This window comes from Cnephaeus nilssonii (genome assembly GCF_951640355.1).
Source record: "Cnephaeus nilssonii genome assembly, chromosome: 10".
NCBI lineage: Eukaryota > Metazoa > Chordata > Mammalia > Chiroptera > Vespertilionidae > Cnephaeus > Cnephaeus nilssonii.
In genome coordinates this window covers 40,376,310-40,399,223 of record NC_137081.1, presented here as the reverse complement: position 1 = coordinate 40,399,223, position 22,914 = coordinate 40,376,310, and the positions used below count along the sequence as shown (strand labels likewise).

The window sequence follows — 22,914 nt, the reverse complement described above, 5'->3', positions numbered from 1 at the left end:
TTTAGTTCCTCATCTAGAACTTTTCTCATGCAGTTTTTCTGTTTCAGTTTTAAGCCAGTCCTGCTGTCATCAAATCCCTCTTCTTGAAGCCTTTTTTATTTTCTGTCTTTTCTTATCTTTCTCTCATTATAATTACACATGAAGTTTCCATATCAAGGAGTTCAACATTTAGATGTCTTGATTATTTTTAGTGTGTCAGTTTGGTTCCTTGGTTAAATTATCACCTCTATTAAAGCAAAGACTTCTTTTTTCTCTTGTTCTATCTTCTCTATCATCACTGCTCTGAACTGAATAAATACTTGTGATTAATGACAATCTAAGACAAATTTAGTCTTACAAGAGTTAGGATTGACTCAGCATAATTCTTGATGAGCTCTCTTTTGTCAGAGCATCAAGGTGGGCTGTGTAGGAGAAGAGGAAAAGGATGGAGGGGAAAAGATCTTCAAAATACTCTTGCCTTCCAAGTGATTATGATGTGCCCATTACTTGAGGACAACACGGCCATAGTTATCATTTGTTGTGCTTCATCTATGTGCCAGGCACTATCCTAGGCTTGGGGGATACCAAAAACACAGACTCTGCTTTCAAAGAACTTAGTAAAAACTGAGTGATAAGTATAATAATGCATGTGTATTTAGGGTAGTACAGTTGGCCCCAAGGGAGGGAGTTCTTCGTTCTCACTTCTCAGTACATATTATATTTAGTAGTTAATGTTTGGTGTTTTCTCTTTTGCCTGGCACCACTGCCAGCTGGGGTAGATGTGAGAATGGCAGTTTGGAGGGTAGCCCCTTAGGGAGCAGCCCTGCCTGCATCTGAAGTCATAGTTTGTTGTTTTAGGTGTCTGACACATCACATACTGTGTAAGAGGGATGCTTTGATTCTCCCCAACTTACTTAATTCCATGACTGTATTTCTCCTTTGTTTATCATCATAGTCCATTCAGCAGACAACACAAGAATGGAATTAATCATTCCAGGGGAGCAGCATTTCTACATGAAGGCGGTCAATGCAGCTGAAAGACAAAGGTGGCTGGTTGCTCTGGGGAGCTCCAAAGCCTGTTTGACTGACACTAGGACTAAAAAAGAAAAAGGTAACTTCCCTTGCAGTAAGGATATTTTCTTAAACACAAATATAAATTGTCATGTTCACTTATAGTAATCTATCCCAAAGACATAATCAGAAATGTAGAAGATTTATGTGCATAGATGTTCATCAAAGTAAAAAAAAATTGTAGCCCTAGCTGGTTTGGCTCAGTGGATAGAGCGTCGGCCAGCGGACTGAAGGGTTCCGGGTTCGATTCCAGTCAAGGGCACATGCCTGGGTTGCGGGCTCGCAGTAGTGGGCATGCGGGAGGCAGCCAATCAGTGATTCTCTCTCATCATTGATGTTTCTATCTCTCTCTCTCCCTCTCATTTCCTCTCTAAAATAAAAATAAAAAAAGAATTGTAAACAATGCAAAGGTTTGAATTCAGGGGAATGGTTTAGTAAACTGTATAGTGCTTACATAGGCTGATATATAGGCAGTAAAATGTTTACAAGGAATTTTAATGATGTGAGGAAATGCCCAAGGTTAAATAATAATTGAAAAAAACAGGATTCAACATTATATATCCATTCATTGGACAGCTCAGCAAAGATAGATAAGAACTGATAAAGTTGTTGCCTTTGGAAAGGGAATTTGTGGGAAGAAGACTCACTTTTCACTGTATACCTTTTGACTTTATTGTGTACATATATTGTCAATTTAAAAGGACTAAATAAAAATCAAAAGCAAAGCAAATAATTTATGGTATTCAATTATATGCAGATATAACGTGAAAATAACAATACTATTTGTATCTTGGTAGTGAGATTGTAGTTGTTCAATTTTTCTTTTCTATATTTTTGATTTTCCAAAATTCTTCATTGACCTTATATTACTTTTATAATTAAAAACAATAGAAGTTATCTAAATTAGTGAAAGCAACTAAATTATGGATATATGAAAAGAACATCATGGAAAGAGTATGGCTAAGGGTAGGATAAGAAGGAATGAAAGGTGGGAACAACCCAAACGTTCATAGACAGATGAGTGGATAAACATAGTATGGCATATACACACAATGGAATATTGTTCAGCCTTAAAAAGGAAGGCAATTTTGACACTCACTACAACATGGATGAATCTTTAAAATATTATGCTAAGTGAAATTAACTAGTGACAAAAGGACAAATATTGTATGACTGCACTTAATATGGAGTATCTAGAGTAGTCAAATTCATAGAAACAGAAAGTAGAAAGGTGTTTTCTAGGGGCCAGGGAAGGGGACAATGGGGAGTTAGTGTTTAATGTGTACAGAGTTTTGGCTGGAGAAGATGAAAAAGTTTTGGAGGCGGATGGGAGTAATGGTTATATGGTAACATGAATGTAATTAATGCCAGCACACTGTATATTTAAAAATGATTAAAATAGTAACATATTTTACTATAATTAAAAAGAAGGAATGGGCTTAAATTTGAGTAGGAGGTTAGGTTAAGTGGGCAGCTAGAGCTCTTTGGTCTACTCCAGCTAGAGTAGCTCTGTGGCTAGTACCACAAAGCAGTGCCGCTGACTCAGGGATGCAGAAGCACCAGGATCTGCTATGTGTATTTTACTCCTTCCTCTGCTGCTTATTCCTCTAGTTTAGAAGGCATTGGTAAGTGAGTGGCTGAGATTATGGCTAGATGTTTAATATGTCCGGATATATTAAACAAAAGAAAGTGAGCTCTTAATTAAAAAATTCTGAAAATAATGTAATATGTAAATAAAGCAATGCAAAGACCAAAAAATAAAAATAAATGTATGTTTATGTAAAATAGTTTTAACAACATAAAAACTAAAAATATTTTTATGCCAAAATATACAATAAAACAGAACTGACAGATCTTGAAATGTATTTTAGACTATAAAGGACAGGTGAAAGATGGCTACATTTAGTGTATAAGAAATTTTATAAATTTCCAGTTTATATATTATTAAGAGAAAACCCAAACATCAGAACTGGAAAAACGAGTTAAGGACAAGAAAAGCCAATTCACAAAAGAAAAATGTAAGCATTTTTCAATGAATGATGAGTGATGGAATGGAAATATCTTGTATAAGACATTCAGTGGTCATCACCCTGTCTCTGGGAATTAATCTACCCAAACTTCATGTTAGACATACGACTGCCAATTTTTTCCCATTAATCTTAGAAGAAGGTGTTTCCTTACAGTATTTGTATCCTATTTCCAAGGTCTCACACTACAGATATTTGTATTTATTGTCTTACTTTTAAAAAAAACCCTACTTAGGAGAAAGATAGGTACCATGAGAGATGAAAGAGGGAGGTGCGGGCATGCTCCAGAAAAGAGAGAAGGGTGCACAGAAAAGAGAGAGAGCATAAAGGAGAGGGAGCATGCTGGGGAAAGGAGGTGGAGAAAGGCTGGAAGGATGCCTGCCTGGAGAAGGAAGGCACAAGCATGTTTTTGAGGGCACCATACCCAGACGGCAGGAAAGGGCCATCAGACACAGGCTAGCAGCAGAAAAATGGCACTAGGCCTTAGAGATGAGTTGAGCTGGCCTTGAGTTCAGCTTGAAAGAATTCAGAGCCCAGGAATTGAAATTATAAGGGAAAGTTTATTTAGAAAGTTACTGAGGTAGTTGAAGGGCCCTTGGAGTTTAGAAGAGGGAGTTAGATAAGAGCCTTGAGAGAAAAAAGGGGGAGGGGAGGCTTGGGTGTGCTCCTGAAAAGAGAGAACACGCTGGGGGAAGCAGAGGGTGGGGAAAGGCACGGCATGCTTCGCAGAGAGAGCCACTGTCTTGCTTTTTAAATGATTCCATTTTATTGCTTTGCCCCCAAAATATGAAAATGATCTAATTGAATGTTTATATATGTTCCTTTTAGAAATAAGTGAAACCAGCGAATCTCTGAAAACCAAAATGTCTGAACTTCGCCTCTACTGTGACCTTTTAATGCAGCAAGTTCATACGATTCAAGAATTTGTTCACCATGACGAGAATCATTCATCTCCCAGCATAGAGGTATAACAGGGATATCCTTTTATATCTGATTATGCTTTGCAGTACTTTGCTGTCTTCAAAAAAATTGGGAGTTTTTATTCTACCAAGGAAGAAATCGGAGAATGGGCCTGGGGCAGACATGAATGGTGTCTGCCACTAAGTAATTCTCCAGAGTTTCCACTGCTCGGATCACCTTTGGAATTCAGATAGTTACAAAATTCCATTTAGGTTAGGTTTATCTAAGATAAATTCTGTACACAGTTTTTCAATATAAAAAACATTTTTTTCTTGGAATCTAATTTCATACATTGTTTGCCTGAGAGATAGGTAATTATTATTCATGTATGGCTTTAATTTTCTAATGTAGTGTATTTTAAATAGATTTGACCATAACCTAGTCAGATGTCCTAGTCAGTACTTGATTATAAGGTAGTGTATGAGTGTACATAGTCATGTATGAATCTGTTCTACTCTGTGTGTAATTTTTCAGAACATGAACGAAGCCTCTTCCCTACTTAGTGCCACATGTAATACGTTCATCACAACGCTTGAGGAATGTGTGAAGATAGCAAATGCCAAGTTTAAACCTGAGATGTTTCAGCTGTCCCATCCGGATCCCTTAGTTTCTCCTGTGTCACCTTCTCCTGTTCAAATGGTTGGAACTTAACTGTTTTTCTTCTAGTAATATTGCATGTAGTTCTGTTTTTGTTTTTCTTTTTAAGGGTGGAATCTGACAGTGGGTGGGAAATAGTCAACAGGTTAATTTTTTTAAAAATTGTATTCGTATTCTCTATTGGAGCCTTTCATCTGGTGAGCTCAGCATGTACCAAGGTCATGATCCGCCCCCCCCCCCCCCTCCCCGCGCCTCCCGCCCCCACCAGAGACGCTGTACCATTTATCCCATTGTGCCAGGAAAATACTACAATGTTCTCTGGGTGCTGTGACATGGAAAAGGTTGGGGAAAACTGCTCTATTTGGTAAAAACATACAATGGGGTGATGTTTACTCATAATGGGATAAGATTAAGCAAATCTTTACAGAAGTTGTAAGGAATTTGAAACAACTTGTTGCAGGGGAAACAGTATTTTGTTGTCTGCATTTGGATTCGAACCCTTTGAGTAGGCAAGTTTCTTAATCTCTCTGGACCTCAAGCATTTGTAAAATCAAGTGTCTTTTACATCAGAGGCTCTTTGCAAAAGACCTGACCTGTTTATATTAGGGGCTGTTGTTGGGTGAGTAATCTTAAAGGAAGTGATTTCTGTTAAAGGAAGTATTAATGTAATGTGATTTTCTTTTATGACCTCTGAGAAGGAGAAGTGGTGTGCAGTGTTTCTGAAATTTGTTTGGCAATTATACCCTTTTTGTTTATTTTTGAATAACATCTCAGGACTGTAGCATTCAGTAGAACACAGTTTGACAGTTTTGCTTTTAGAATAATTATAGATATACTGTGAAATGTTAAATAACACATATAGCTGAACAAAAACATGATCTTTTTGAGATGGATATTTGGTTCTGTGTTCTTGAGACTGATGGACAAGAGGTCTGCTGTTCTTTTTTTTTTTAAAGGTGTACTTTATAGAGCCAAATACAGTAAATAAACCTCAAACCTGCCATGTTTGTATTGAACTTCTGAGGACAATGCCTTCTGTTTCAAATGCTCTATAGTTCCGAGAGGTCATATTTGTATTGATGTATAAGAAACTCTAATAACTGTTTCTCCTCTAAACCAAAACCTTTTATCAATAGAAACATTAAACCAAAACTTTTTACCAACAAAAACATTACAGGAAATCCAGTCAGTGGCTGCTTATTTTTCCTTGCCATGCCATTTTCTTGCACACATAAAGCACAGACTGTGGCTTATGGTAATTAGTCCTGGAGATAGGGAAAGTAAGGTCAGACAGTCTTCATGGGAAAACCCCCTTTTTAAAAATAACATGAGTAAATGAAAAACAAAACATTTGAGAATTCCAAAATTAACCTGATAGTTAATAACCATTTTATGTAGCTACTTTCATTATGTCCCTCTTAAAATTAACTTGCATTCAATTATATTTCAAACCATCATGGAAGTTCAAACAGTGGTCTTTTTGATGCACAGATTGATGATAATTGTAGTGGGGATGTTGTTGGGTGAATAATCCTAAAGGAAGTGGTTTCTGTTAAAGGAGGTATTAATATACAGTTGCATCTTAATGTCAACCAGATATCCCTGGACTCATGGATGGGTCATAACTGTTATTTCAGCTGGGATTTCTCAGAGCAACTGGTGGCTCATGTTACAAATGTAGAAGATGTTTATTTACATAACACAAATGTTAGACATAGATTGAACCTGTCAGACTCTTGAGCCTGAATATAAAATCAACCATTCTTAGCCTTTAATATAAATTTCATTATTTTGTTACCTTGTTAAATATTGAAATAATCTGTTTTACTTGGTTGCCTCTATTTTTTTCATTAGTTGAATTTAGTATTTGTCATATTTATGAATGTTCTGCTTAATCAAATTTTATTTATTTATATATATATATTTTTTTAAAAATATATTTTATTGATTTTTTACAGAGAGGAAGGGAGAGGGATAGAGAGTCAGAAACATCGATGAGAGAGAAACATCGATCAGCTGCTTCCTGCACAACGCCCACTGGGGATGTGCCCGCAACCAAGGTACATGCCCTTGACCGGAACCAAACCTGGGACCCTTCAATCCGCAGGCCGACGCTCTATCCACTGAGCCAAACCGGTTTCGGCTATTTATATTTTTAATATATGTTTTTAGAAACCTATTTGAGGCTTAGGGTTCTTCTTCTGAGTTCTTTAAAGACTTGAATTATTAATGCCATCTTCCATGAAAACCATACTTTAGAACATCTGTGTGACAGCTACCTGAATAATGAATGATAAAGAGAAGCTTTGCTCCTAGACTCTATTCCTGTCCTTTAAAAAATATAGAGAGAGATTAGAATATTTTCTGGCTTACTAGATACACCTTTTTATCAAAAACATTATGATTTTTGGGGGACTAGGTAAGTATACTCTTTTTTATATTTATGTATATACACACACAAACATACATATGATATAAAATTTGTTTTTTAGCATTGAGAAAAGAATCCAGCGTGTTTTTGGTATGTGTTGAGAAAGATTCCCATTAATGGTTATTAGGGAGAAAGCTTGAAATTGTGCTAATAATGTTACTTGAGTATGTAAAACATAATTGTTTTGGCCAGCCATTTTTTTATCTGAATAAGGATGATAATATATTAGAGCTGCTTTATTTTACTTGACTAATGGATTATGCTTACTTTTTAAAAAAATTTCTAGATGAAGCGTTCTGTCAGCCACCCTGGTCCTTGCAGTTCAGAGAGGTAAAGTAACTTTCTTTTGACCAAGTTCTCCCAAATTTATAGCTACTTAGGGAAATTCTTTGAACCTTTAACATAAAGTGGTGTGGAATGTAAATTCTGTATGGGCACAGTCTGGTTCTGATTTGCTCAGCATTTCTATCTCTTAGTGCTTAGTATAGGGCCTGGCCACAGTAGGTAGTAAAGAAAAAAAATGAGTGAATAAATTAACCAGCAAGGTAAACACCTTGCCAGCTATTATACCTCTTTTTTAAAATATATATATATTTTATTGATTTCTTTACAGAGAGGAAGGGAGAGGGATAGTTAGAAACACTGATGAGAGAGAAACATCGATCAGCTGCCTCCTGCACACCCCCTACTGGGGATATGCCCACAACCAAGGTATATGCCCTTGACCAGAATCGAACCTGGGACCCTTTAGTCCGCAGGCCAAGGCTCTATCCACTGAGCCAAAACAGTTAGGGCTTTTATACCTCTTTTAGATGTGTAAAATTATATTAAATGATATAATTTGATGGTTTATAAATCAATTTTTGATATAACAAGGCTCCAAAGATTAGGCTCATTTTGCTACTGCTTTTAGTGCATTATATATTCATACTGAGCTGTTTTTCTTTCTTTAAAAAATATATTTTTATTGATTAAAAAAATACCTTTATTTCAGAGAGGAAGGGAGAGGGAGAGAGAGAGAGAGAGAGAAATAGAAACATCAATGAGAGAGTATCATTAATCGGCTGCCTCCTGTATGCCTTCCACTGGGGATTGAGCCTACAACCCCAGGCATGTACCCTGACGGGGAATTGAACCGTGACCTCCTGGTTCGTAGGTCAATGCTCAACCACTGAGCCACGCTGGCTGGGCTGAGCTGTTGTTTTATTAGATTCTAAAGATCTTACTGAAAAGAGAGAAAAAGCAATTGGTATTTTAAAGTATACACACAAATACATACACACACTTTGAATAATTATGAAGGCAGTGTTTATTAAAATACATTTCATTTTCAAAATGGAGCTATCAGCTATTAAAGTGTGCATACATTTTTGGGGGACACCCTGTATATTCATTCAACACATTTAAAAATTTTATGTTCTGGATAGATGTTGCCAATATTCCAGGCTACTAGAGTATTCTTTATCTTGTTAGGTGATATTCTTGCACATTGCTATGGTTGTCTTACTTGGTTCATTGGAGAGTGATGAAATTATAATGACATTAGCATTTATTTCTCTGCATTAAGAATAAGTGCTGAGCCCCTATTATTGCTTTGTCACCTTTTTTCCCTCTCTCTGATGATTAAATAATCCTTGATTGAACTATCAGGTGCTCAGAGGTGTTCAGTGATGTGCCCCATGTATCCAATCCTATTGGAACGAAGAGTTTCACCAACAGAATTTTCCAGAAAAGTAGCAGCTTGATCCCTTTGACAAAATTTTACATTTATGAGAGAAAGTTTTCTGAACTGTATTTTATCCTTTTTATCTTGGTAAATAAGATATAAACTTTTTTTTCTTCTTGATGATTTAAGGTTGTCATTAAGAATAGTAATGTTGGGCTTTAATACATTGATAGTCAAAATGCTATTGAGAGGCAGTGATTTGTTTCTATGTTGAATTTTTTTATTGATTTTTCTAAATTTTTTTATTTTCTAGACTGTTTTTTAAATAGTTTTTTTAGCCTTCATTTGCCATCTTTGTCTTGCTGCTGTCAGTGAGTTGACCTTTAGTATGCTCCCACACTACCTGCCCATTCCTCTTCACCCTGCTGTTTTTAATCAGATATGGATTGACACTAGATCTGTGCATTTGTGAAATCCATAATTTTTAGTTTTTAAACATTTGTTAACCATCGGATTTGTCTTCTGTTGAGCTGGATTTTCCTTTATTAAAAAAAAATCTTTTTCATTTTATCCCTTTTGCATTTAGTTTGGCTCAAAGGTCATATTCCCCGGATTATCAGCTGGATTCTAAATGATTTGACTTGTGGCCTGACCTCTGAACAAGTAGAACTTACTAAAATAGAACTTTGGGCATAAAGATAGTTCCTCTGTCATTTAAATAAAAGTCATTTAAAACTCCAGATAAGTTGAGGGTGTTTTCATTTGTTTAAAACTTTACAGTTTAATGCTTTCTTTTTAATTTGCAGGAGTAGCCACTCTATAAAAGAACCAGCGTCTACACTTCACCGGCTCTCTCAGCGACGACGAAGAACCTACTCAGATACAGACTCTTGCAATGATATCCCTCTTGAAGACCCAGATAGTAAGTTAGATGGGGTCTGTCTCTTTCTTTGGTGTATTCAGCAAAATTATTGTGGGGCTTTGTAATTGCTGAAATGAAGAATACTGACAAGTGAACACCAGACTTGGGCCCTTGGATTAACTCCTTAATTCAGAGCTAAGCAGACAATACATAATAAACAGAAGCTCATGTATCCTCTTATAAACACCTTTGTTATTAACTGAGAAGTTCTGAGTATCTCTTTGTAAATACCTTATCTTAGACTTATATAGAATACCAAAATCTTTTACTCCCACTACATTTTAGTAATTACTTAATAATTTTCTACTCCCACTACATTTCCATTTAAAGAGCATTTTGGAAGAAAAAGAATAAATTGTGGGTAGGATTTAGGGCAAGTTCAAAGTACTAAGAAAATAAGAAAAAAATACAGATAAGTTCTAAGTTCAAAGAAAAAGTCAGCATTGCTATTGAAATAATTTGAAATGTCCAAGGAAAATAAAATTTTTTTCTGGTGTTGGTGGTGAATTATAGTAGCATTTATTCCTATACCTTTTTATCCCTTACTATTTAAAGAGGCAGCATACTGTGATTGAATACTTTAGGAAAGGTTTTGTGATTTATGTTAAATTTTAAGAATTTTTCTTTGCAGAGAAAAAGCTTTAAAAGTGTGTCAGATGATCTATTTAGACAGTATTTTGAATATGATTTCTACTGAACATAAATATGGTCTTATTACCATTAATAGGCTTTTGCTTTACAAAGTCTTTACTATTGCCTATGAAGCCTGTGGGCCAGAAACTATATACAGTTCCCAGTTCCGTAACAGATTGTGTTCCAAGAATTCATTTGTAAGTCAATTGTGTGGAACACAGGTCTTATTTGCCTTATGGAAATGACGGCAAATGGCAGTTTGATTCTTTTCTTTTTTTTAAATATATATATTTATAGATTTCAGAGAGGAAGGGAGAGGGAGAGAGAGAAAGAAACATCAATGATGAAAGAGAATCATTGATCGGCTGCCTCCTGCACATCCCCTACTGGGGATCGAGCCCACAACCCAAGCATGTGCCCTTGACTGGAATTGAACTTAGGACCCTTCAGTCTGCAGGCTGACGCTCTAGCCACTGAGCCAAACCAGCTAGGGCAATTTGATTCTTTGTTTGCCTAGAAGAGCCCAGCTAGTTCACAGGATGGCTAAAATGGGACAAAACAAATGGTGTTATATTTCTAGTATTTGAATATATTGAAAACATTAAGATAGAGTTGGTTTACTCACCAGGATAAACAGGTTTAGTTAGAGGAGAATGTGGAGTTCATGAAGATGGTGGAGATTCTAAAAAGGGACTGCAGGCCACTTTTAGATCTTTAGAAGTTGATGGTATTTTTTTATGCCCATTTTTATTACAGAACTAATAATCTATTTATTGATATAGAGCACCGATCTGTGCTCATTATCATTTTGAATTTAAGTTGGGACAATGGGTTAAGAAATGAAAAGAGGAGCCCTAGCTGGTTTGACTCAGTGGATAGAGCATTGGACTGCGGACTAACGGGTCCCCGGGTTCGATGCCAGTCAAGGGCACATGCCGGGGTTGCAGGCTCGATCCTCAGTAAGGGGCGTGCAGTAGGCAGCCGATCAATTTTCTTTAATCATTGATCTTTCTGTCTCTCTCTCCCTCTCTCTTCCTCTCTGAAATCAATAAAAACATGTTTTAAAAAAATAAAAAAAAAAGAAAGAAATGAAGAGAGGAAAAGGGTGAGGGTGATAGGGGGAAGGGAGAAAAACTTTCCTGGGCCAGTTTAGTACAACTTGGAGGAGGTAAGGAAGAGAGAGAGAGAGGTTAGGAATGGGGGAAAATGTTACCTGAGGCAAGTATTATGTATTCTGATTAACCTGTTCTTTCTGCCTTCTATACATGACCCTTTAATCCAGAGCTCATGAAAAAGCTCTATATGCTGCCTTGTACTTTTCTCTAGTTGCCACTTCTCTTTTTTAAAGGGAAACATTTTTATTTGTGGTAGCTAAATTAATTTTTTTAAAGCTAGCCTTTCCTTAGCTCTCCTGTTTTAGGCACTGTAGTCTTGACTTTCTGAAGACAGTTTTCATATAATACTTAAGTATAAAGCCTATTCCATTTAGCATTCCCCAATTTAATTGTAAAGGAGTGTAACAAAACTAGTCCCACATGCAGGCTCACACACTTGCATACATATTCATGTACATACATGTATCTATCTCAGTTCTCCAGAACTTTTTAAAATTGGCAACTGTAGGCTAGGTCAGAAGTTTTATCCTTAGATTTCCTTCTGTGTGTCCTCAAGTTTAGTGTCCCAGTTAGTTGACAAAACAGAAACTGAACTAGTGCTCTTTCTTAGAAATATGGTTTGCAATTGGCAGTCTTAGTTGAAAGGCTTTATTCCAAAATGTTATTTTCTTTGAGAGACCTAGCTGCTTCTATTTTTTATTAACTATATTAAAAAAAATAAAAGAAATAAAAATTTATGTTAAATTCAAGTAATATGTACCTATAAAAGTGCAACTACCTTGGAACCGGACCATGCCAATGTGTTAAGCTCTATTCACTTGCATCTAGTGATAGTTTTGTGAGTTGCATTCCAAATGGAAATAGGGAAGTTTCAGTGTGCTTTACTCAGAAAGTCTAGTGATGAAAATAGCAAGACCCAAATTAGTCTAGTTCTGTTACGAATTGTGTCATCTTGCCTTAGCCATGTAACCTTTTTGGGGTCTTGGTTTCTTTGCCTAAGAGCAAGGAGGTTACTAACAGTATTAAAACCATCAGGCTGAAAAAGCCATAGTTAATTAAGAAAGATTAATTCAATTCAACAAATGTGCTAACCATGGTCTTAGCAATGAACAAAATAAATATCTCTACTTCAGGTAGTTTCATAATTTATCTCATGAACTCTGAATTTTCTCCCAATGACTGCCAATAGTAGAAAAGTTAGATTTTTCTTTATTAAACAAATAATCAGAAAAATTAGCAGAAAGCTAAAGGAATTCATGTCTCTGAAAAGAAAACTTAAAATGTTCTTCACAAAGGATATTGGAATTAATATTGATAGGATGTTTAACCTTTTAATCAATTTGTTCATAGGGCCTGTTCACTGTTCAAGAAATACACTTAATGGAGATTTGGCATCAGCAACCATTCCTGAAGAGAACAGACTTATGGCCAAAAAAAAATCTGAATTGGAAGATCCTCTTTCATCCTTTTCTTCCTGAGGAAACAGAAATGTCCAACTTCCTCTAAGTATTGCTATGCAAAAGCTGCTGTAATTAAACTATGTCATAGGGAGTAGTTTTTCCCTTAGGATTTCTCTGCACTTTATAGAATATTGTAAAACAAACAAAAAACCCACATACCTTTGAAGTGTATTTTATCTTTACATAGTTTATTTGCAAGAGTATTTTCCTAATAACTTCACAGTATGAATGTGCATCTTTTTTTTCTTTTTAAACAAATGATGGTGTAACATTTTGACATCCATAAGGACAAATGTAGATATTTTTCTAAAAAACTGTGAGTGACTGACAGCTTAGTCAGTGTATTGTAGCTTATAAATATGAAATCTTATAAACATAAGGTTTCAGTTGGACAGAAGTGTGACATATGTAACTTGTGCCATGGACCAAATGGTCATTTTACCCCAGCTGAAAACGAGTTACCACAGCAGCTTGATGGTGATTGTACTGTATTCCTTTAAGCAAAAGGAAACATTTAATATTCTGAAATATTTTTAGCCCAAATACCATGACATTGAGGATTTTTTTTTACAAACCAGACTGTGCTGTCCTTCATATGTGAAGTTGACACTACTGATTTGTCAATACCAAATGTTGGGTTAAAGTATTTAATTTTTATTTATTTATTTTTCTGTTGCATCAGAAATGACCTACCAAATTTAAGATGTGTATACATTGTTATTTACACTGTTCTGGGAAAGAGGCTAATGTTGTAGTGACCTTGCTCACTTCCACAGGAGAAATAAACGGCTTTCAATGGAAGAGGATTTTAGTGCTTTTTTCCTAAAATAGACATTAAGCTGCTGTTTTAAGGTATTAATGTTTGCAGCTCTTTAGAATATCTAGAGACATTTTTTAATTTATGAATATTTATACAAAAAAGGAATGCTGTTAAGGCAACTGCTCTACATCACTTGAGAATGGCATTATTTAATTAAAGGACAAATAGCATTTTTTTTGGTAGTTCCCGTCCATATCTATTGTCAGTGTTTGCCTTGTAAACTGTTTTTCTAAATTCACTTTGGAGTGATGGTTTTGTCCAAGGTCTTGGATGAGGAGCACTTTAAAACAAACTGGTTTGGTGTTTTTAAGTTAATCATGTGTTTAATAAATATGTGGTTTTTGCATCCAAACTCATTACATAATACATTGTATTTTTTTACATTTGTTGATATTCTGCCTAATTTTTATCAAGTTTTAATAGTATTTGTTATTCCTTTGATTTTGTTTGTGTATTCAGACCTTATAATGAAAACACAAATGATGCGTAATTTTAATTTTGTTGCCTTTGAGCTTAGAATAGTGTGACCTATTTTACTTTAAAATTCTCTTATAAGTGTGTGTGAGAATTTTTTTTTAAGAGTCAGTGTTTGGTATTTACTTTATTAAAATAAATCTGTAATTATAGGCTTTCTCCCTTAAGTTTAAATGGACATATGCGATCTATAGTCATTAATATACATTTAGATAAACTGTGTGCTCTTAAAGTATTTTATTTTAAATAGCACTCAGATCATTAGACTGTATTAAATGGAATATTTTTCTGGTCATATGCTGTACTTCATATGTCTAATTTGAGAAAAACTTTGATAATGTAAGTTTTCATGTTGAGCAGATAATCAAATATTTTTTTATTTTTATTTTTATTTTTTTAGTAAGAACTTGCATAGAGACAAGACTATGAAGTTCAAGGTGCTACTGATAGGGAGTTTTTCTGGTAGTTTTATTTTTTATAATGAAAACAATACAACAAGGTTTTGAACTCCTAGAAAATAAATTCACTTTCTATTGTTTTATCCAAAAAGCTGAGTTCCTGAACAGTTTTTTGTAAATAGTTTTTTTAAATAAAATGCAGTCATTTCTGGAACATATCAAATTTTCTTTCTTGAAACAGGTGCTTTGAACAGGTTTGCTCTATTCCTGAGTATGGCTTTTATTGTGACATGGAGCCACTTTTTTTTCTCGTAGGAGCCAATATATTTGTGAATTCACTTTTTGAGGGGATATTAGTATATCTTGCATTACATCTAAGTTTTGATTAGTGAATGGATAGCATGAAGCAACCTATAACGCTTCAGGGAATCTGCATTTTGAGCATCCCTGTATATTTTTAAGTGTGCTCGGCTTTTCTGAATTTTAAGAAAAAGATGAAGCGAAGCAAATAACAATTCTGTAAGGACTTTAGCTTGTCAGTATTTTTAAAAAAATGTATAACTATTGGTTGTTCCTATTTTGCTTTGTCTAGGCTATGGGATTATTGAGAAATTTGGATACTGTTGGTATATAGGTGATCTAAGCAAAACCAGTACTTGCTTTTCTTTTCAGGTACCTGGTTTCTGTTGTGTGGGAATCGCAGAACTCTGTGATTAAAGCAACTTTCATGAGAATTACTCTGTAAATGGCCCAAATTTAAACTTCGTTCTATTACATTGAACTTTTGTAGTTCATTTCGAGTCCAGAAACGGATGCTATTGCTTAAACTTAAATTCTGAGGCAAGAGGTTATGGAAACTTTGACCCTGAATTGTAGTTTTTCTTTATGCATTATTACATTTAGTGTTTAGCAATCATCACGAGATCTCAGGAAGTATATCCTTTTAATATGTTACTATTATTCTACTGTTTATACTAATTTCATATACATTATAATATTACTTTGGAATCTACCAATTCTTTACTTTTATTAAATGAAGTGCCTCTAGGTCTATCATTTTTGTTGTTGTAGTTAATCCTCACCTGAGGATATTTTTTCAATTGATTTTTTTAGAGAGAGTGGAAGGGAAGGAGGAAGGAAAGAGAGATACATTTTTTTTTTTTAGAGAGAGGGGAAGGAAGGAGGAAAGGAGAGAGAGATACACTGATGTGAGAGAGACACATCAATTGGTTGCTTCCCGCATGCACCCCAACCAGGGCCGAGGATCGAATCTGCAACCCAGGTACATGCCCTTGACTGGGAATCGAACCCGTGACCTTTTGGTCCGAGGGCTGACACTCTAACCACTGAGCCAGATCAGCCAGGACTGGGTTTGTCCTTTGAGCCTTGCTATTGCCACTTGGTGCAGAGGCAGCGTCCTGGCCCCAAAGGAAGCCTGTTTAGACGGCAGGAGTTCCTTTGAGGAGGTCTCTTTTAATAGCCCCGGTGGGAAGTAGCTGGTAGACAGGGCTACTTTTCATGTCTTTCCAATTCCTTTCTTTGAGTTCATACTGAATTTGTAAGTTTAAATTCTTTTTTTTAAATTTAGGTGTTTTTTTTTCAAAAGTAATTTATGCATATAGTTTTAAAAAATCAAATAGAACTAGGAAATAGTTCTATTTGATTATAGTGAAAAGGAGTAGCTTCTTTTCCCCAGCTTAGCACCCCCGAGACAAGCACCTTTTATGGCAGGTGGGATTTACTTTTTGCCCCCATGCCTCTCAATATAGATTACTCACAACTTGTTAAAGTAATAGGCAATAAATGTTGTTCACTGATGAACCCAATGTGGTTAATGATAGAAAGGAAATCAATAAAAATATATTAAAAATATCATTATTTCCTTTCTACTGGATTCATATTTTTCTCAGAATTAATATTTACCTGATTTTAAAATTTGCTTAGTTGTTTATTACAATGATTACCCAAAGACTTACATGTTCAAAAACATAAGATAATCTATCAGTTCCCTCCCTTTTTTTTTGTCCTTTGGGGACATTTCTTCCACAGTCCTTCATCTTCTACCATCTGGACCATCGCTCTCTAAGCCTGTGCACTGCTCGTTGGTCATTCTGGGACCCCCTTTCTTTTTTAGTCCTTGTTGGATCTGTTTATTGGATCCTATGATGTCCTCTTTCTTGATTTATTGCCCCTCCCCTTTGTTTTTGCCAAAGTGTATCCACCACCAAAAACTTTCTAGGAAAGGTGCTTGAGAAGTAAACATTTTGAGACTTACTAGTTCAGAAATGTCTCTACTCTTGAATGATTGATAGTTTGGAGTCTTTGTTGAAAGTAATTTTTCCTAAGAATTTTCCCTAAGAATTCCGTTTTCTTACAGCATTCATTATTCCTGTGAACATTCTGATACCATTCTTTTACATGGGGCCTGTCTTTACACTCTGGAAGCTTTTAGGAACTTCTTTATATCCCTGACACTTCATGATGATGTGTGGGCCTACATTCATTCATTCATTCATCCATTCATTCATGTTGATGGTACTTGACTTGGTGGAATCTATTAATTTGTAGACTTGTCTTCTTCATTTCTGGGAAATTTTTTGTGTTTTTATCTTTGCTGTGTGTGTATGTGTGTGTGTGTGTGTTTGATAAATTTTCTCTCCTTCATTTTCTGTATTCTGTTTTTCTAGAATTCCTATTATTTGAATGTTGGACTTCTTAGATTGATCCTCTAATTTTAAAAATCTTTCCTCTCCATTTGCTCCTGAAGTTGTATTTTTGTTGTTTATCCTCTGGCTCTGTTAAATTTTTTTAAACTACAGGTTTCATTTCTAAGATATCTTTTTTCTCTATTCTTTTTCATAATAGCCTCTCATTTTATAGATTCAATGTCTTCTCATTATCCCTGAGGATAATTATGTTGTTTTTTTCCCCTCAAGTCTTTCCTGTTTGTTGCATTGTTTCTATTTCTCCCATATTCCTGTTTTCTGTTTATGTGTTGTGCTGTGTCTTTCATTCTGAAGGCTTCCATAGAAAATTGGAGAGGTCATCCATCCTATTTGGGATCAGGTAGTCAAAAAGCTAATTTTGTAAGTCTGTGTATAGGCTGGGTTTATCAGTTATCTGAAGGAACATCATGCAGAGTTGGCATTTTTGTTGGAATCCCCTAATTCCCAGTGGAAGTCTTTTCTTTGGAGACATTTAGTTTCTCTAGAAAGAACTCCTGGATTCTGGCAGTAGGGTAGGAGAAGAGGGCTGAGGACCCCGCAGTATGTATGGTGACTTTTATTTAATCCCTCTACTTCAGCCTGACCATGACTTGCCCCAGTCTTCCTCTGTGGTTGGTGATCCTCAGAGGTTGGGGCTGGTGGGCTGTCTGCCCGTGGAGGATGGGAGAGGACCTGGTATCCAGTTGCTCTTTATTCAGACTTCAAGCCCTAATTTCAGCTGCGTACCTCACTCCCTTTTTTCACAATACCTGGTGCTTCCCAATCCTGAGCTTGTGAGAGGGGTTTGGTAGAGTGTGTTTTGGGCATTAGGCTTTAACTTCCTCCACTCTGCTAGGTTAGTTATTATACCTCCTCCTGGTTTTTATTTGTATAAACTGTTGAATTCTTATGGCTGTGTAGTCTGTTTGCTTTTCTGGTTTATGACCATTTATATTGCTTTAATGTCTATTGGTGGGGTTTTGGAAGTAGAGAAAATAAATACATGTGGTCAGTATATCACTTTTAACTGGAGGCCTAGATTTAATTTCTAATAGTGTATGGAAAATAAAATGTTAGCATTCCATAATTCATTCTTCCCTCTCTAATTCTTTTTATTTAACATGGTTTTATTGTACAGCCTACCTCATCAACACACATAAAGCACTTAGAACAGTAAGTACTTGGCACATAATATGTGTTAATTGTTAAACACTATTAATATTGTTACCATTATTATTACTATTATCACTCTTAGTTCAGTAACCCATCTAGACTTAAAGGATGTTTTCACCATAGGAGGAGTTATTAATGCATAGGGAAAACAGTGACTCTACACGTAACTGGGTTATCCGAGTGTTTCAGCATGCCTTCAGATTTGGCAGGTCCAGAAGATTGTCCGAAGCCCCTTACCATAGTGCCTCATCTTGGGTGGGACCTTAGAGTACAAGTCATATACAACTTCTATTTCTATTTGTCTTTATTCTTTTTTTGCTTTGTTTTCTTGTTTTGCAGTGGTTTATCAGAGAGGAATATGTGGCAATAAATACTTGTCTTTTAGCAGCGTTTTTGGTTTTTTCCCCTCTGTACCAATTCTGATCAAGTAGTGTGGCTTCCAAGGATTCTGAGTTTGAAGCTAGATCAGCAGGGAGTGCCCTACCTACTTGGTTAATGATGTCTGCTATGGGCCGGGTGGGAGGGTGTGGGGAATGATGGCAAGGATAGTCTGTCATCCAGGATATGAGGCCATGATCATGGTCTGACTGCCTAACTTTGCTAGATTATATTTTTTAAGCGCTCACAATAAACAAAGTATTACAATTCACAGTTGATTCTCTGTTTTCAGGTTCCACCATCACACTAGGATGAACGTAATCATTGTATATTTTTAAAATGCAAAGAAAAATAGCCCATCATCTCTATTCAGGCAAAGTGTGTATTTAACACACACCATTCACTTACTAGCAGTACCTTTGTGAATTTGAAGACTTTGCCATGCTGACATGGTACTCAGAACAAAACCATTGACATACTTTTAAAACTCTTTAAAAATGAGTTTAGCAAGTGTAATTCAGTAGCATACCAGTGCTTGACATGCCACCGTTTGTGTGTAGATCACCCTTAGTCATCACTTGAGAGAAGAGTTTTAGTTTATTTCAATTTTGCATAAGTAGCAAACCCCCTTAGACTAGTTGCTCTTCTTTTTCTTTGCTGTGTTTTTAAAATATTATCCATGATTTTTTTGGGGAGATTTGCATATTGCAACTTTTCTTTATTGAGTTTGTGAATTGGGCCACCTTGGCCAACAATGTGCTATCTTGTTTAAATATGTCACTTTTGGATTTAACTCCTGCAGGTGTTTTTTTCCCCCCCCCTTTTGGGGGAGTAACAGAGTGATTATAATTTTAGATTATTATAATAGTTAAGGTTCATTACTGGCTTGATCTAGAGCACATTAAAGACTCACTGTGGTAGGTTTTTTCCCCCTTCTGTTTTTCAAATGCTGTATGTTATTTCAGTTTTTCCTTTTTTCTAGCCCTGAAGAAGTCATGTTTGTATGTTATACAAATCATGGTTGAATGTTAAAAGTAAATTTCTAAGAGCTTTCCAATTTATCCATAATTAACCAAAGAGAAAGTCATATGAACGTTTCCCATTCTTTCTGTATTTACTTTTTTCTTATCACTTTATGTTATTTTATCTTTTCTCCATTTAAAAAAAATATATATTTTATTGATTTTTTACATAGAGGAAGGGAGAGGGATAGAGAGTTAGAAACATCGATGAGAGAGAACCACCCATCAGCTGCCTCCTGCACACCCACCCCTGGGGATGTGCCTGCAACCAAGGTACATGCCCTTGACCGGAATCGAACCTGGGACCCTTCAGTCCACAGGCCGACGCTCTATGCACTGAGCCAAACCGGTTTTGGCTCTTTTCTCCATTTTTGATTAATTATAGTGTCTCCCCCTCTCCCAAACAGCCTCTTCAATTTCTCTATATTTGGTGGACTGTTTTGGAAAAGAAAAAGAATCACTGGGGAAGGGTGGTGAGTTCAAGGGGGCATTTAATTTAGGGTCGTATGTTTATTCACCTTTCTAAAAAGTCTTTGTTCAGTTAATATTCATTGCCTACTTACTAAGTGTTGTGTTGCTAGTATTCACCTTTGCTTTCTAATTCTTGAGTGCACTCAGCACTTACCGCTTTATCTTTAATAGTTTAGATAAGTTGAATATCTTAACTGTAATTGGCTTCCCTAAATTTTCAATATTTAGTTGAATAGTATTTATAGTATTTATTATTCACATTTGCATAACAACTATTATTTTAACTTAAACATAAATGAGCAAGCATTAGAAGATATCATGGCTGTTTTAAAATAGCTTTATCTTTGAATATATATAAATATTATTGAAAACATAAGCACATTATATTTTTTGCCTTTTAAATGTTTTTATTTTTGGTTAGTCATAACTAATATATATACAGGGTCTCCCAAAAAAATGGATACACATTTGGAATAATTATTAATTCCAATGGGTTCAATCTGAAAAGGAAGAAACATCAGTTGAGCTATCAGCTGTTAAAGTGTGTATACATTTTTTGGGGGGGACACCCTATATTTATAATGGTTCTTGGCAACAAGAGTTTGTGGGTGTTTAAATGAACAGTTTGTAATTTTAGAAGTTAAATAAATTGGAAATACTGAAATTGAGGGAAAAGCTAGTCTCTAAATATACTTAGTAACCTAATAGCAAATATGGCTTTAAATTAATATAACGAAGCATTTTTAATTTTGAAACATTTTCAGTATAGGACTTTTATTTCCAGGGGAAAATAAATTTCATTCAAAAATATATGTATACTTTTGTTAGAATTCTTTTTTTCTCTTCCAAATGCCAAGGTGTACTTTATATTTTTGTTATGAAAATTCTGCTTGTTTAAAGTATTGTAGCAATTTTATAAATCAATAAAAGTGAGCCATGTCAACAGTGTGGGGGGAAATGTTTAATACATTTGCCTTGTCAGTAAGAAAAATTTAAGCACAGCATGTTTTGAAAGTTTAAGGAAGGGTAATCCTGAGCTTTTAAAAAATAAGACAACTGGCTTGCTGCACACTTAAAAGTAAAATCTGGTTGGCTAAGTTGAAGTTGGTGCTATTATGTGAGAAAAGACAGAAGTAATATTGAACCTGTAAGTGATGACATTAAGTGGATCAGCTTATTTGGCTGGATCAGGGGTTCTCCACAGTGGCTGCACATTAGAAACCCCGGGGAGAATTTAAACTTCCTCATGCCGAGGTTGGCTCAGACCAATTAGAGCGAATCTTGCGGGGGGGGGGGGGGGGGGGTAAGGGGAGGAACCAGTCATCAGAGTTTTTTAAAGCTCCCAGTAACTCCAATGGGTAGCCAAGGTTGAGAACCAACGAACTAGGTGGAAACCCTTGTATTTAAGAAGTGGTGTGTGTGTACAGCATTAAAGTTTGGGGTCATCATCTCAGAGCCTGAAAGGCCAGGCATTTTTCCAGGTCCCTAGGAGCATGGTCTAAGGATTGGCCACAGTGGCTTCACTTGGAAGCTTGTTAGAAATGCAAAATCTGTGCCCTCACCCCAGATCTGCTGAACCCGATTCTGCACTTGAATAAGACCCCCAGGTGGTACCTCTGCACTGTGAAGTCTGAGGAGCACTGTTGGAGGTGGTGGGGGGGCAAATGGCCGTCTTCATACACCCTGCCTTGTGCTTCTTTTGTTTTCTGTCCTACGTAAGTAAGTCATGACATTTTCCTACAGGGTTGGAAAATGAAACTAGTCCTGTGTGCTCACATCAGCTGGTTAATAGCTAGAGTGCTTTTCTAATCGATGGTGAAGGAAATGACCGCCACCATCACCATCACCATCACCATCACCACCACCACCACCACCACCACCACCACCACCACCACCACCACCAAACTCCGCTCTCCCTAACACCGGAAGAAAGAAAGGAGCTAGAACTGATCCCTGGGCTGAAGGCTGAACTCTAAATCCTTTTCCACAGCTACCTGTGTATTAAGGAAAAATAGCATGTACAGTCTTTGCAAGGGCACCTCTTCACATGTGCCCTTACTCTGACAATTCTTTGAAAAAGAAAGATTTCCCTTTAAGACATTTACTCATCCTGGTCTCAAACAGAAACGGGTGAGACTGAGTGCTCCCCACTCTCTGGAATGTCTACCCAGCACCCCGCTCTCAGAAACCCCCCTTCTCCTGGCGGCAGTCCCTACCTTGGACATTCTGGAGCTCGCAGCTGGCTTCCCTCGGCCCAGCACCACCAGGATCCAGCAGTGTTTCCTCAGGACACCTCCTTCCTGCAATGTGGGAAAAGTCCTTTTCTATTATTTCTTTAGAGCCCCTGACATGGTTTACAGGAAGCTCTGGCTCCCTCGCCGCTGTCTGTTCACAGGACATGCCGGGGCAGATAAGCACCCGGTTCCTGGCCTTGGCTTTTTCAGAAGAAGAACTGGAGGGCCTTTTCATGGGGACTGACCTGAAGGGTTGCTGCTGTCTACCCTGCCCGGAGCTCCAATGACCCTGAAAATGGGACGGACCCCTCGTCCCTGCACAGGTGCGCTCCTGCGCTTACTCTCCAGCAGGTTTCAGTTCTGGTGCCGTGAGCACAC

General features: G+C 36.4%; 1 protein-coding gene across 1 annotated transcript in view; it reads left to right on the top strand.

Moving 5' to 3' along the window:
* The window catches only part of PLEKHA3 (pleckstrin homology domain containing A3), a 29,141-nt gene extending 7,844 nt beyond the window's left edge, over positions 1–21,297 (top strand). The window contains exons 3-8 of the mRNA XM_079782583.1: positions 935–1,090; positions 3,906–4,042; positions 4,512–4,676; positions 7,352–7,395; positions 9,538–9,653; positions 12,752–21,297. Coding sequence (XP_079638709.1) covers positions 935–1,090; positions 3,906–4,042; positions 4,512–4,676; positions 7,352–7,395; positions 9,538–9,653; positions 12,752–12,879 — 746 coding nt within the window. The 3' untranslated portion in view covers positions 12,880–21,297. The remainder of the gene's footprint in view (positions 1–934; positions 1,091–3,905; positions 4,043–4,511; positions 4,677–7,351; positions 7,396–9,537; positions 9,654–12,751) is intronic.
* The last annotated feature ends 1,617 nt before the right edge of the window (positions 21,298–22,914 follow it).